The sequence below is a fragment of the Oncorhynchus masou genome, chromosome 15 (genome assembly GCF_036934945.1).
Source record: "Oncorhynchus masou masou isolate Uvic2021 chromosome 15, UVic_Omas_1.1, whole genome shotgun sequence".
NCBI classification, from domain to species: Eukaryota; Metazoa; Chordata; class Actinopteri; order Salmoniformes; family Salmonidae; genus Oncorhynchus; species Oncorhynchus masou.
Genome location: NC_088226.1, coordinates 27,423,719 through 27,438,374, shown reverse-complemented (window position 1 = coordinate 27,438,374; position 14,656 = coordinate 27,423,719). Strand labels below are relative to the sequence as shown.

Sequence of the window (14,656 nt, the reverse complement as noted above, 5' to 3'; positions counted from 1 at the left end):
GGTGGATTTCTGCCATTAGGTTTGAGGAAGATCGAGAGCTACCAGTACCTAGCTCGCCAATCAATTCTGAAAGTACACTACATGCATTTTTTCATGTGTTCCATCGCAGACTGTCCCTGCTACTATCCAATAAAAGCCATATTGACATTATCCCACCCCTGGTTAGCCACTACTGGCTTAATTTAGGGCTGCAATCCCATTAATGGAACAGCCAGTGAAAGTGAAAGTGACAACAGCCAGTGAAAGTGCAGGGCGCCAAATTCAAAACAACAGAAGTCTCATCATTAAAATTCCTCAAACATACATGTATCTTGTACCGTTTTAAAGGGAATCTTGTTGTTAATCCCGCCACAGTGTCCGATTTCAAATAGGCTTTACAGCGAAAGTACCACAAATGATTATGTTAGGTCACCCCCAAGCCACAGAAAAACACAGCCATTTTTCCAGCCAAATATAGGAGTCACAAAAAGCACAAATAGAGATAAAATTAATCACTAAACTTTGATGATCTTCATCAGATGACACTCATAGGACTTCATGTTACACAATACATGTACGTTTTGTTTGATAAAGTTCATATTTATATAAAAAAATCTGAGTTTACATTGCCCCGTTATGTTCAGTAGTTCCAATCTTTAGGATGTTTTCATCATAAATCTTCAATAACGTTCCAACTGGAGAATTCCATTGTCTGTAGAAAAGCCATGGAACGCAGGTCACTCTCATGTGAAATGACCAGGACCTGGCTCTCTGCCAGACCACTGACTCAAAGCGCTCTCATCCGGCCCCACATCACAGTAGAAGCCTCATTCAAGTTTCTAAAGACGGTTGACATCTAGTGGAAGCCCTAGGAAGTGCAACTTGAACAATATCCCACTGTGTATTCAATAGGGGCTGGGTTGAAAATCGACCAACCTCAGATTTCCCACTTCCTGTTTGGATTTCTTGCCATATGAGTTCTGTTATACTCACAGACATCATTCAAACAGTTTTAGAAACTTCAGAGTGGTTTCTATCCAATACTAATGATACTATGCATATATTAGCAACTGGGACTGAGGAGCAGGCCGTTTACTCTGGGCACCTCTGGGCACCTTATTCATCCAAGCTACTCAATACTGCCCCTGCAGCCATAAGAAGTTTTAAAAAGCCAAACGTAACACAATATCTGCTAATTAATTTCCAGCAATATTGCCCGTCTGTCTGTTTGGTGTGCACATTTGTCTATCACTCGTTATTTAGCCAGTTAGCGATGCTAATGATAACCATCTTGTGAGTATACAGACTTTCCCCAAAAACCTCCTCAATTAAATGTTAACTGCAAAGTACTCCTACCTGACAGAACTACTGGATATCAGGATTATTTGTATCATTGGTTGGTGATTGTTTTGCAAACGCTGTGCTGCAGCAGTAGGTCTAACATCAGAAACATTGCTAGACCTTCACATTCCTCTCTTGCTAGAAGGGAAGGGAAATTACACTAAAATCTTCTGATGTGATTTAAGCATTGATATGGACACACATTTTTTTATTCTCTATGAGTAATTTTAATATTCAGAGTAAAAAATGGAACAAAAAAAATCCAAAACCAGGACAAATAACACAGAGAAAACAGAATTCAGGAAAATTCCAAATATAACTTTTTGACCCCCCACTTAGAGTTGTTTATTAACCATTACTTTACCAGGTAAATCGACAGAAAACAGATATATTGTACACCAAGGAGTTGCAGGGTAGAGGTGAAGAATGTGCCTATTTCAAAGGTATAATAAAATTAGCAGCTCACGACATAAACTCAGAAAAAAAAAATGTTCAATTTTCAGGACCCTGTCTTTCAAAGCTAATTCGTATAAATCCAAATAACTTCACAGATCTTCAATGTAAAGGTTTTAAACACTGTTTCCCATGCTTGTTCAATTAACCATAAACAATTAATGAACATGTACATGTGGGACGGTCGTTAAGACACTAACAGCTTACAGACAGGATCGGTACATCCGAACATCACACCTGCGAGACAGGTACAGGATGGCAACAACATCTGCCCGAGTTACACCAGGAACGCACAAACCCTCCATCAGTGCTCAGACTGTCCGCAATAGGCTGAGAGAGGCTGGACTGAGGGCTTGTAGGCCTGTTGTAAGGCAGGTCCTCACCAGACATTACCGGCAACGTCACCAATGGGCACAAACCCACCGTCGCTGGACCAGACAGGACTGGCAAAAGTGCTCTTCATTGACGACTTGCGGTTTTGTCTCACCAAGGCTGATGATTGGATTCACGTTTATCATCGAAGGAATGAGCGTTACACCGAGGCCTGTACTCTGGAGCGGGATCGATTTGGAAGTGAAGGGTCCATCATGGTCTGGGGCGGTGTGTCACAGCATCATCGGACTGAGCTTGTTGTCATTGCAGGCAATCTCAACGCTGTGCGTTACAGGGAAGACATCCTCCTCCCTTATGTGGTACCCTTGCTGCAGGCTCATCCTGACATGACCTTCCAGCATGACAATGCCACCAGCCATACTGCTTGTGCTGTGCGTGCTTTCCTGCAAGACAGGAATGCCAGTGTTCTGCCATGGCCAGCAAAGAGACCGGATCTCAATCCCATTGACCACGTCTGGGACCTGTTGGATCGGAGCGTGAGAGCTAGGGCCATTCCCCCCAGAAATGTCCGGGAACTTGCAGGTGCCTTGGTGGAAGAGTGGGGTAACATCTCACAGCAAGAACGGTCAAATCTGGTGCAGTCCATGAGGAGGAGATGCACTGCATTAGTTAATGCAGCTGGTGGCCACACCAGATACTGGCTGTTACTTTTGATTTTGATTTTCACTTTGTTCAGGGACACATTATTCAATTTCTGTTAGTCACATGTCTGTGGAACTTGTTCTGTTTATGTCTCAGTTGTTGAATCTTGTTATATGTTCATACAATACTATATTGACAGTATTTAAGTTTGCTGAAAATAAACGCAGTTGACAGTGAGAGGACGTTTCTTTTTTTGCTGAGTTTATTTCATTTTTGAGAGAGGAATGTAAACAACGCAACGACGAGAGAGAGGGATAGAGACAGTTTGTTAAAGTATGCCTAATCTACTTTGAGGAACTAGTCTAATGATTTCGTCAGACAACTCTGCAGCACACTTAGGCAGGCTAGCCTAGCTAAATAGGATGACTAAAGACAGTACAGTATGGGGAGCACAAGAGATAACATTGTCTGGCTGGCTGGCAGGCAGGCTGCTACTGCGTAAGCAGAGATGAGATGATGACTTTAAGGAATGCAAATAAGCATGTCATCAAATAAAATGAAGTAATATACACTACCGGTCAAAAGTTTTAGAACACCTACCCATTCAAGGGTTTTTCTTTATTTTTTACTATTTTTTCATTGTAGAATAATAGTGAAGACATAAACACTTTGAAATAACACACATGGAATCTTGTATTAACCAAAAAAGTGTTAAACAAATCAAAATATATTTAATATTTGAGATTTTTCAAATAGCCACCCTTTGCCTTGATGACAGCTTTGCACACTGTTGGCATTCTCTCATCAGCTTTACCTGGAATGCTTTTCCAACAGTCTTGAAGGTGTTCCCACATATGCTGAGCACTTGTTGGATACTTTTCCTTCACTCTGCGGTCCTAATCATCCCAAACCATCTCAACTGGGTTGAGGTCGGGGGATTGTGGAGGCCAGGGGATAGATTCACAAAACCTCCTTAAGAAGGAATTTCTTCTTAACTGCCATTTTTTCCTTAACTGTAGACTTAAGAAGAAAGTTAAGCAAAGTTGCTATTCCTGAGTTAAGTTATTGGAAATGTTCTTAAGATTTTTCCTACGTTACCTAAGATAAAAGTGAAGAAGAAATGGGATTCTTGAAAATAATAATTTCTTCTTGGAAATGTACTTAACTTTAGGACAGCTAAACCCTTGTTTTGAGACAAATGAATACTTTTATAATCATTAACGTTTTCTTGCGCCATAGACACAGTTGGTTACTGGATATTTAAATACAGCAAGAATAGAAATTAAACACGCATTATCTAGCTAGCTAACAATATATTCCAATATTCTAGAAGTGTTAAATAGCTAGCGCTATCTCTGCAATTTGCAAAGAAGAACTTGGCTGACTTAGCTAATGACGTTAACGTTAACCCCAGATGTAAAATAGTAAATAATGGCTACATCTCAGAGAGTTTTGAATTGTCAAGAGGAGTTAAACAAGGCTGTCTGCTGTCACCATATCTATTCATTATGGCCATCGAAATGCTAGCTATTAAAATCAGATCCAATAACAACATTAGAGGATTAGAAACAAAGGTGTCCATGTATGTTGATGACTCAACTTTTATATTAAGTCCGCAAGCTAGATCCCTGCAATGTCTCATTGAAAATCTAGATAACTTATCTGGACTCTCTGGAATAAAATCTAATTATGATAAGTGTACAATATTATGTATTGGATCTTTAAAAAATACAACTTTTACATTACCCTGCAGTTTAGCTTCATTAAATAGTGCCCACAAAACACCAGTCTCAACGTCAACAGTGAAGAGGCAACTCCGGGATGCTGGCCTTTGTAAGGGGTGCGTATCTGGTGGCAGGGAAGTCAGACACAGGAGAGCAGAACTTGATAATAGCCGGAGTGGTTTAATAGCAAAATCAACGGCATAAGAAATACAAAGTATGGGCACAATAACCCGACGCGCACCAGTCAAGCAAAATGTTCACAAAAAAACAACACCACACAAAGACATGGGGGGAACAGAGGGTTAAATACACAACACATAATCAAGGAAATGAGAACCAGGTGTGTGGGAAAATGAGACAAAACACATGGAAAATGAAAAATGGATCGGCGATGGCTAGAAGACCGGCGACGTCGCCTGCCGAACACCGCCCGAACAAGGAGAGGCATTGACTTCGGCAGAAGTCGTGACTGCCTTCTAGACAGAGTTGCAAAGAAAAAGCTATATCTCAGACTGGCCAATAAAAGGAATAGATTAAGATGGTCAAAAGAACACAGACACTGGACAGAGGAACTCTGCCTAGAAGGCCAGCATCCCGGAGTTGCCTCTTCACTGTTGACAATGAGATTGGTGTTTTGTGGGTACTATTTAATGAAGCTGCCAGTTGAAGGACTTGTGAGGTGTCTGTTTCTCAAACTAGACACTCAAATGAACTTCTCCTCTTGCTCAGTTGTGTACTGGGGCCTCCCACTCCTCTTTCTATTCTGATTAGAGCCAGTTTGCGCTGTTCTGTGAAGGGAGTAGTGCACAGCGTTGTGCGAGATCTTCAGTTTCTTGGCATTTTTTTGCATGGAATAGCCTTAATTTCTCAGAACAGGAATTGGCTGACAAGTTTCAGAAGAAAGTCCTTTTTTCTGGCCATTTTGAGCCTGTAATCGAACCCACAAATGCTGATGCTCCAGATACTCAACGAGTCCAGGGAAGGCCAGTTTTATTGCTTCTTTAATCAGGACAACCGTTTTCAGCTGTGCTAACATAATTACAAAAGAGTTTTCTAATGATCAATTAGCCTTATAAAATGAGACACTTGGATTAGCCAACACAACACAACATTGGAACACCGGAGTGATGGTTGCTGATAATGGGCCTCTGTACCCCTATGTAGATATTCCATAAAAAATATGCCGTTTCCCGCTACAATAGTAATTTACAACATTAACAATGTCTCCACTGCATTTCTGATCAATTTGATGTTATTTTAATGGACAAAAAAATAGCTTTTCTTTCAAAAACAAGGACATTTCGAAGTGATCCCAAATGTTTGAACGGTAGTGTACACACCTGAAATGTTTTATTATTTCATAGCAATTTCCTATTTTGTCTACCCAATGTCTACCCAATGTGAACCTGACAGAGACAATGGAATATTTTAAATGTTTTGGCAATTTCCATTAAAAAGCTCTAAAATAATTTATGTCATTATTTCATAATGCATTTAATGTAAAAAAAGAAAACCTTGATAATTTTTTCCCATAATCAAACCGAAACCTATCATGACTCAGGATATGACCCATATGGATTTATTTAATTTACCTTTATTTAACTAGGTAAGTCAGTTAAGAACAAATTCTGATTTTCAATGTCGGCCTAGGAACAGTGGGTTAACTGCCTGTTCAGGGGTAGAACGACAGACATTTTCAGCACAGGGGTTTGAACTTGCAACCTTCCGGTTACTAGTCCAACACTCTAACCACTAGGCTACCCTGCCTCCCCAGTTATCGGATAATTTATTAGAAACACGGGGCAGGCAAAGGGCAGGTCGAGGGCAGGCAGAGCTTCGTGATCAGGTCAGATTAAGGCTGGTACAGGACGGCAGGCAGTCTCGGGGTCAGGGCAGGCAGAATGGTCAGAATCGGGGGATGTTGGGAAGATGGGCTACACCTGGAGGGGGGTGGAGACAAGCACAAAGACAGGTGAAACAGATCATGGTGTGACAAAACCGACCTCAAAAATCACTAATTGCTCAGCACTACCGTGATGAGACCAAGACCCGTTTAAATATGAAAAACATGAACCTGAGGAGAGTTTAATGACAAAAGCATTCTAGCTCTCCCCAGGCCCTTATAAATAAATGGGTAATTAATTTAGCTAGTTTAGGTAAACTAATTATCTCAGAATAGCAGTGTCAAACTTCTCCCTCACGGTTAGTCACATGTTCAGTAATACACAGCACTGTTGTATCTGACATATAAATTGGTCTCATTTAAATATTTAGTCTGCAGCCATGTTTTTTTAACCTCAGATATGTCACACAACAAAAACATTAGTGTCACTAATATGTCTATAGGCCTATGTTTTTAAGCTCTTATGCACCAGATATCTCTCTGCATATATTGAAAATGTTATAACAACATGGGTTGTGTGTCTTTATAGCTATATCTCCACGATGCGTCGTGCCTAAGAACAGCCCTTAGCCGTGGTATATTGGCCATATGCTTATCGCTTAATTATAGTCACATCTCTGTATGTATATGCTATGTGCCTATATACATATATACATTTGAATGAGTGTACAGTGTGTGTGGGTATCTGTGTAATCTGTAAACCCTGTTTTAGTGTAGGGCCTTCAACTGTGTGAGTGTTGAGCTGCAGATATATTTAGAGAGAGTGCTACTCTATGTGCTGTGGGGGCATTGCAGTGGACAGGCTTGAACAGTTCAAACACTCTTTCCATTAGACACACAATTAATCTGATAATTGAATGTGATTATGCTTAGACTGCACAAAACAAGAAGTTGAGTTTAGGTATTTTCTCTGATTCTGAATAGGGTGATGATCAGGGTGTTTTCTCTAGGACAAGAGCGACCTTCAAATGTGTCCTCTTGCCCTGCTGTGATGTGTTCACTCACTAAGCAGTGATGTGTTCCTCCATCTCTGCTGGAGGTGTCAAACAATGAGCATGTGGCAGAATCAGTCAATGAGGACAAAGCAAAATATAACTAATGTGAATTTAATTGTATTGGAATGGAACCAGAAGGCATAGACATCCCTGATAGCGACATTAGCCAGATATATGGAGAAATTGCCGGCTGGACATTTGCAAAAAAGGATATAAAAAATCATAATAATCAAGTGACAATTATCTATCATCTTTCACATTTAGCAGCTATATTGTGTCACTCAAATATAGGATGGGAAATTCCCTACTGCACAACGTAGCCAAATTGCACAGAAGAAATACAAACACATGACATTTTTGAATCTTCCTCTACAAAGCATACCATACCCTGCAGGGCTATAACAGTGCAGTCACAGTATAGTCTCATTGTAGTCAAAGCGATGTGTCTGCATGGTCTTTCCCTGCCATCAATCTCTCCAACTTTGATGTAATTACTTTCCAGTAGGGGAAGACAGCCAATAACTAACAAAGTGATTTATCTGAAATAGAAAAAGGAATTGGCTTTCAAACCTGCCATATTAGCTCAATAATGTCTTTAGCTGCTTCTGAATTCATAACACATATCCCTGTGCTGACTCTAAATGCCCTTCAAAATCTGACCTATGGCCTTCTTGTTGACTCGGTTACAATGGTTTCATGTAAAGATTGGTGTTGGGAGAACTGATCCCAAATAAATTTGTGAAATAGATTGTGTATGCACTTTTTCTGGTGCCATTATGAAAATAACTGATTAGTAGACATTGTCTTTTGTTAAGATTGTCAAACTACCATGGAAAAAGTAACGCCTCATTTGAAATATTGCATAAATTTTGTGGTTTTGTAAACATGAAATATAGGCCCATAGGCATTTACAGTATATTAAAATACACTGAGTATACCAAACATTAGGAACACCTTCCTAACATTGAGTATCACCCGCCAATTGTCCTCAGAACAGCCTCAATTCGTCAAAGGATGGACTCTACAAGGTGTCGAAAGTGTTCCACAGGGATGCTGGCCCATTTTGACGCCAATGCTTCCCACAGTTGTGTCAAGTTGTCTTGATGTCCTTTGGGTGTTAGACCATTCTTGATACATACGGAAAACTGTTGAGCGTGATAAACCCAGCAGCGTCACAGTTCTTGACACAAACTGGAGTGCCTGGCACCTACTACCATACCCCGTTCAAGGGCACTTAAATCTTTTGTCTTGCCCATTCACCCTTTGAATGGCACACATACGCAATCCATGTCTCAATTGTCTCAAGGCTTAAAAATAATTATTTAACATTTCTCCTCCCCTTCATCTACACTGATTGGAGTGGATTTAACAGGTGCCATCAATAAGTTTCACCTGGATTCACCTGGTCAGTCTATGGCATGGAAATAGCAGGTGTCCTAAATGTTTTCTATACTCAGTTTAATTATGTTTCTACTGTATACATCGTTAGGCCTACCCATAGGCAAACCTGATGCACTAGAGTGCTAGAGGCAGAGCTGAATGGCTCCTCCAACTGGCTGCATCCATACATATTTATCTCCAGCACAGACATCTGAATGGATACCTCCCCCAGGACTCCAGCTGATGGAATATTGAAAAGGGATTCCTGAAATAAGGCAGGAGAAAAAGCCTGGAGTGTTCTGTCCTACGAGACCGCAGGGCTGGGTGGGGCATCAAGATTTAGGATTGTGTGTGCGTGTGCGTGCGGGTGTGGGTGTGCATGTGTATTTATACCATAATCAGAAGACGGATCACTGAACACCCTTTATTCTTAGTCTTGAATTGCGCATAGCACCACCAATGAGCCATTTGTAATATATGTTTTGAATACAAATCTAGAGGGTTTGTGGGGCGTGACTACTTTTAATTCAAATGGTGTCTCATTAAAATGCATTAGGTATTTATGTGAAGGGTTTTATTCTTTGTACATTTTCAAAACCATGCAATGTCTTGCTTATTTGTGCATGCTACAGCTCCTATTACCATTTGAATCAGCCATACATGATAGTAACCCTGGGGTTCCATCCATTCACCACATAAGATCACCAAAAATACAAAAGATTTCTGCCTCATGAAAATTCATATTAGTTGTCACATTAAGACAATATTTTCTATTTACAACGTAAAGACTGTAAAGCATATATGGCTGACAAATGACAATACTACCAGATTTGGGGTATATTTATAATAGGCGCTTAACTTGCTGAAAATTCACATTTCAAAAACAAGACTAGCCACAGAACAATTGATTTGGGCAGTGTAAATTCACTGATGTCAAAATGTGCCCATGTTTAGTTCAGGACTAGAACAAAACTAAAGTGAGTGAAATGATAAGAATGACCCCAACTCTGCCCCGTTCTGCATGCGCTTGCCACTTGCCACTGTCAAGGTGGTATTCCTTCGATTGTGAATCAATGCACCCAATGCTGCTTCAGCTCTCTGACAGACAGTGGTCCTGGCTGTCTCAATTCTCTGTCTTATGTCCTCCTCTTCCCCTCCCTCTTTGCTTGCGTACGTTGGCCCCCAGGTCGTAATATTTTTCAAGGTATGTATGTAAGTCATTTCCTCATGTATGAACTCCCACGCCACCCGCTATACGTCTAATAGCTTAATTGGACAGTCAGTCGGCTTTATTGAAAGTAGCTTGATCCGCCTCGTCAACTCCCAAAGTCTTACGGAGGCTTCCCCCCTGCTGCCACTGCCGCTGCTCTCACCCCTGGTAGTGACTGTCTCAGGAGAAACTATATTCATATGATACATATTCCATCTGCCATTGCAAATCCATTGAGTGAGTTGCAATGCAAAGAGGGAATATATTTGCTTGAGTGCACAAACAGTAAATTATAATCCATTACTCCTCCACTGCAGTTTCACTAAGAATGTTTAGACCTACTCTTGGACCTGGGTCATACAGAAAAGCCTTAGCCTATTTACTTTTCTTCTGGCTGAGCGAGCGCTGGCGGTATATGGTAGACTAGGCTGCATGTGATGATTTTAGAAATGGGGCAAGGCAGTGGGCCAGCACTGCAGTGCAACACGCACCTCTATATTAATTGCCACAACCCAAGCATTCCCCTTGCTCCCAAACATTACGACTCCCAACACCCGCTGCCCTTGCTCTTCACTCTCCGCCCCGCAGCCGCCACCGCTCAAATGTCAGACAAGCAAGCGTACATGGCAAGCCTGTGTCTATGAGTGAGCAAAATCAGAGATGACTATGGCATACATTCTTCACAGGGTATGTTCACAACAACGTATATGATCTAACTGAAATCTAACTGTAATTAATGGCGATTCGTCTCCTCCTTATGGCCCTCAAGACCCAGACTAAGACCACACCTTATGACACCCAGAGGAAGATACAACCTATACAGACCCAGACTACCAGTTGTTATTTTAGTCCCACTTGGCTTTGACATTAGAGAAGTAAAGCAGCAAGTGACTTGATGACTTGTGTGTTATTTCACTCATACATGGCCATATAACTGACAAGATGGTATTCAAAGATGCATCTTGACAACATGAGTTAGGGTTAGGGTTAATCTACAAAGACCATGGTATCATCATTGACCATCCGCGCAGACCCAGACCTCTGGCACTGGCCCAGACCAAGACTGTTTTTAAATGGTCTAAACTAGTCTTGAGATGAGGAACCCAAGATCAACTCTCTATCTCCCCTGATTTGTCTTAAAAGCTGGAATGAATATTGCATCATCATCCAGATCTTTCTGTCTTGGTCTGAAAAGTGTATTTGTCGTCATGACAATTGGAACAACATGCTCTTGCTTTTTCTCATCTTTTCTCTTTTACTAACAGTGTTTATAGGTTTGTCCTGTGTACCAAAGGGAAGGCTAAGTACTGCATAGTTTCCTTGGTACATTATGACAGTTCACAGGCAGTCTGAAAGCCATGCTCTTGGCAGCAAACAAGATGACGAGATTCAGTGCCCTGAAAATCTCTTCACCTTTTCACTCAGTGAATTGTGTGAACAGAGCTATGTAAGAGAATGCCAATGTGGTAAATCCGTGCAATAATCTGACATAAGAATATAGAAACTTCTCAACAAGAATTGTGTTCAGATAAGTTACCACAACTGAGAAAGAAGTGTTCTTTTGTTCTTTTGCATTTATATTTTGTGTTTTGAATTTGTCTTTGGTTTCATTGTATTTTGTATGTCATTCATTCATTCATTCATTCATTCATTCATTCATTCATTCATTCATACATAGTCTTGTAACGACTGGAATAGATCCAAACAAATAAACTAACTAGCTAGCTAGCTGTATCTGCTGTCTTTTGCTGCTCTCTTGCATTGTCTGTTTCAAGGCTGGTTTATATCTATATTTGACTGTCTTGTGATGTTGGACAAACATTGATGTTGCCTATGAGTTGAAATATGTTGAATTTGCAGAGAAACTAAACATGATCAATGTTCCACCCATATAAATTTTGTGACATATCTACAGTATACTGTTGCATTGCTACAAAGTTGAATAGTTCGTTATATACCGTCACACCATAGTGTGAACTACCAGAATTTAACTGGATGTTTCTTAATGATTTTTGATGACTTCCAAGAGGCCATCAAGGGTGTGTAACCTAAGTTCCATGATGATGCTACTAAATGTAAAATGAGTTTTCCTTTGGAAAATGGAAAGGAAATGCTGCGTCACCGCTCAACTACTAGAGTAATATCTCCCCTTCAACTTCTCTCTCTCTCTCCTGCAGACGATGCAAGCGGCACGATGCCCGACAGACGACCTATCGTTGACAAACTGTGCTGTGGTGAGCGAGAAAGATCTGCAGTCTGGACAGTGAGTAATCATCCTATACAGCATAGCCCTCTGTAGTCTGAAAAATCACACTATATCAGGGTTCCCCAACTGGCAGTTTTCTGAGCTTTTTTAAATATATTTTTCACTGTTGGACATAAAATACTGTAAAAACACCTGGAAATTGGGAAATCTGCTCCCAAGTATTCCAACACATAATAATAGTCAAACATACAAATTGTTATGTTCCGGGCCCCCCAACGATCCGCTCAAGAAAAAATTCAGACCACGGCTGAATCTAGTCATATAATTAGTGCACAGTTTTTGCTGTGAAGTAATGTCTTTTGTAATGTAGCAGAATATCTGTAATGTAAAAAAAAAAGCTGTTGTAAATATGATATTCTATTGAGGTAATTTTGTTGCCTGTATATATGGAACATATGTCCATGAGTCTCTCTAACCCTCTCTCTACAGACATGTGACTGTGAAGACTACGCCAACTCACAAGTTTGTGTTCACCACAAAAACCCACCATGCCATAGTCCCTGGCACTATCGCTTTCAGTCTGCCACAGGTTAAAAAAAACACACTGTATATTATATTGAATTGTCAATGTATTGTACAGTAGACCCATTTATAATCTTAATGAATTTCTGCAAAGCTAAAATTCTAATATTTTAAGCATACATGCCCCTCTTCACTCTGCTCCCTGCAATTATTGGCTTACTTATCTCCCTTCTTTCTTTCTGTCTCAGAGGAAATGGGCCGGTCTGTCCATTGGACAGGAAGTGGAAGGTAATTCACTCCATTTCTTTGATGAGTCTGAGGAAAAGAAAACTATGACCATAGCACGAAGATATTGCCTCATTTGCACTGCACCCTGCACAGTCCCTAATATACTGTACCTTCACATCTTGACCACAGCCCATAGCTCACCTTAACATACAGTACCTATTTAATTTCTGACAGTACAGTATTTCTGAGAGTAGAACTTATACGATACTAGAAACATATCTGACATGAGTCCTCTCCCCTCATAGTGGCCAACTACAACTTTGACAAGTCCCAGCAGTGCATCGGTGCCATGACTATAGAGATTGACTTCCTCCAGAAGAAGAGCACGGACACCAGCCCCTACGACTCAGACAAGATGGCCAGCGAGTTCATCCAGCAGTTCAACAACCAGGGCTTCTCTGTCACCCAGCAGGTCAGTCAGAACAACAAACACTACAGCCAGTCACAACTCTTCCCACATTTCCTGCACACTTCCATTCCCAGGTGTTACAAGGGAAAAGACTGATGGCTTAAATCAATCAAATGATTTTAGATGTGGGTAGGAGTGCACACTTGGGAGAATTGGAATGCAACCTAACACAGCCCTCCTCTCTCCTCTCATCCTCTCTCTTCTCATCCTCCTACTCATCCCTTCCTCCCTACAGATGGTGTTTAGTTTCTGCGACAAGCTCTTTGGGCTGGTGATCAAAGACATTGAGGCCATGGACGCCAGCATCCTCAAGGGGGAGCCAGCATCAGGCAAGAAGCAGAAGGTACCCAGAGTTACCATTGACCTACTGCTGTAACAACTCAACCCTTCATGATATGGTCTCGTCGGAATTACCCCCCCCTTCCTTTAAGTAATTAATGATTAGAATTGACTGGACAGGTGAACGCCAAGTGGTGGCGCCCATGCTTTCACCTGCACCTTCATTTCGAATGTGGTCTCTATTTGACGAGAGAACATGCTGCAAGAGTGCTAGTCGAAGTCCAAAGGGAACTCTGCAGATTTGTACGTGTTTATTTGGAACAGTTATTTGTAATAACCAGTAGTTGGTAATAACTCCTGTTTCCCTTAGATTGACATTGGCCTGCTGGTGGGGAACAGCCAGGTGGTTTTCGAGAAAGCGGAGAGCTCCTCCCTCACATTAGTTGGTAAGTTGCAGAGGAGTCCATACAGAATACAGGTAGATTATGTAGGAGCTACAGTACAAGTCAAATGTTTGGATAACCCTATTCATTCAAGGCCTTTTCATAATCAAAACTATGAAATAATACATATGGAATCATGTCGTAACCAAAAAAGTGCAAAACAAATCAAAATATATTTTATGTTTGAGATTCTTCAATGTAGCCACCCTTTGCCTTAATGGCAAAGTCCAAATTTGAGATTTTTGGTTCCCACCGCTGTGTCTTTGTGAGACGCAGAGTAGGTGAACGGATGATCTCCACATGTGTGGTTCCCACCGTGAAGCACGGAGGAGGAGGTGTGGTGTGGGGGTACTTTGCTGGTGACACTGTCTGTGATTTATTTAGATTTCAAGGCACACTTAACCAGCATGGCTAACACAGCATTCTGCAGCGATACGCCATCCCATCTGGTTTGCGTTTAGAGGGACAATAAATTGTTTTTCAACAGGACAATGACCCAACACACCTCCAGGCTGTGTAAGGGATATTTGACCAAGAAAGAGAGTGATG

At 41.0% G+C, this 14,656-nt stretch overlaps 1 protein-coding gene across 3 annotated transcripts in view; it reads left to right on the top strand.

Annotated features, from left to right (window-relative positions):
* The window catches only part of LOC135556065 (vesicle-fusing ATPase-like), a 44,612-nt gene that overhangs the window by 11,514 nt on the left and 18,442 nt on the right, over window positions 1-14,656 (top strand). For 2 of the 3 annotated variants that reach the window (XM_064988954.1, XM_064988953.1), the window contains exons 2-8: window positions 9,937-9,954; window positions 12,138-12,223; window positions 12,656-12,755; window positions 12,937-12,976; window positions 13,222-13,388; window positions 13,621-13,728; window positions 14,035-14,110. In XM_064988954.1, coding sequence (XP_064845026.1) covers window positions 9,937-9,954; window positions 12,138-12,223; window positions 12,656-12,755; window positions 12,937-12,976; window positions 13,222-13,388; window positions 13,621-13,728; window positions 14,035-14,110 — 595 coding nt within the window. The remainder of the gene's footprint in view (window positions 1-9,936; window positions 9,955-12,137; window positions 12,224-12,655; window positions 12,756-12,936; window positions 12,977-13,221; window positions 13,389-13,620; window positions 13,729-14,034; window positions 14,111-14,656) is intronic. The other variant, XM_064988955.1, reaches the window with a different exon arrangement.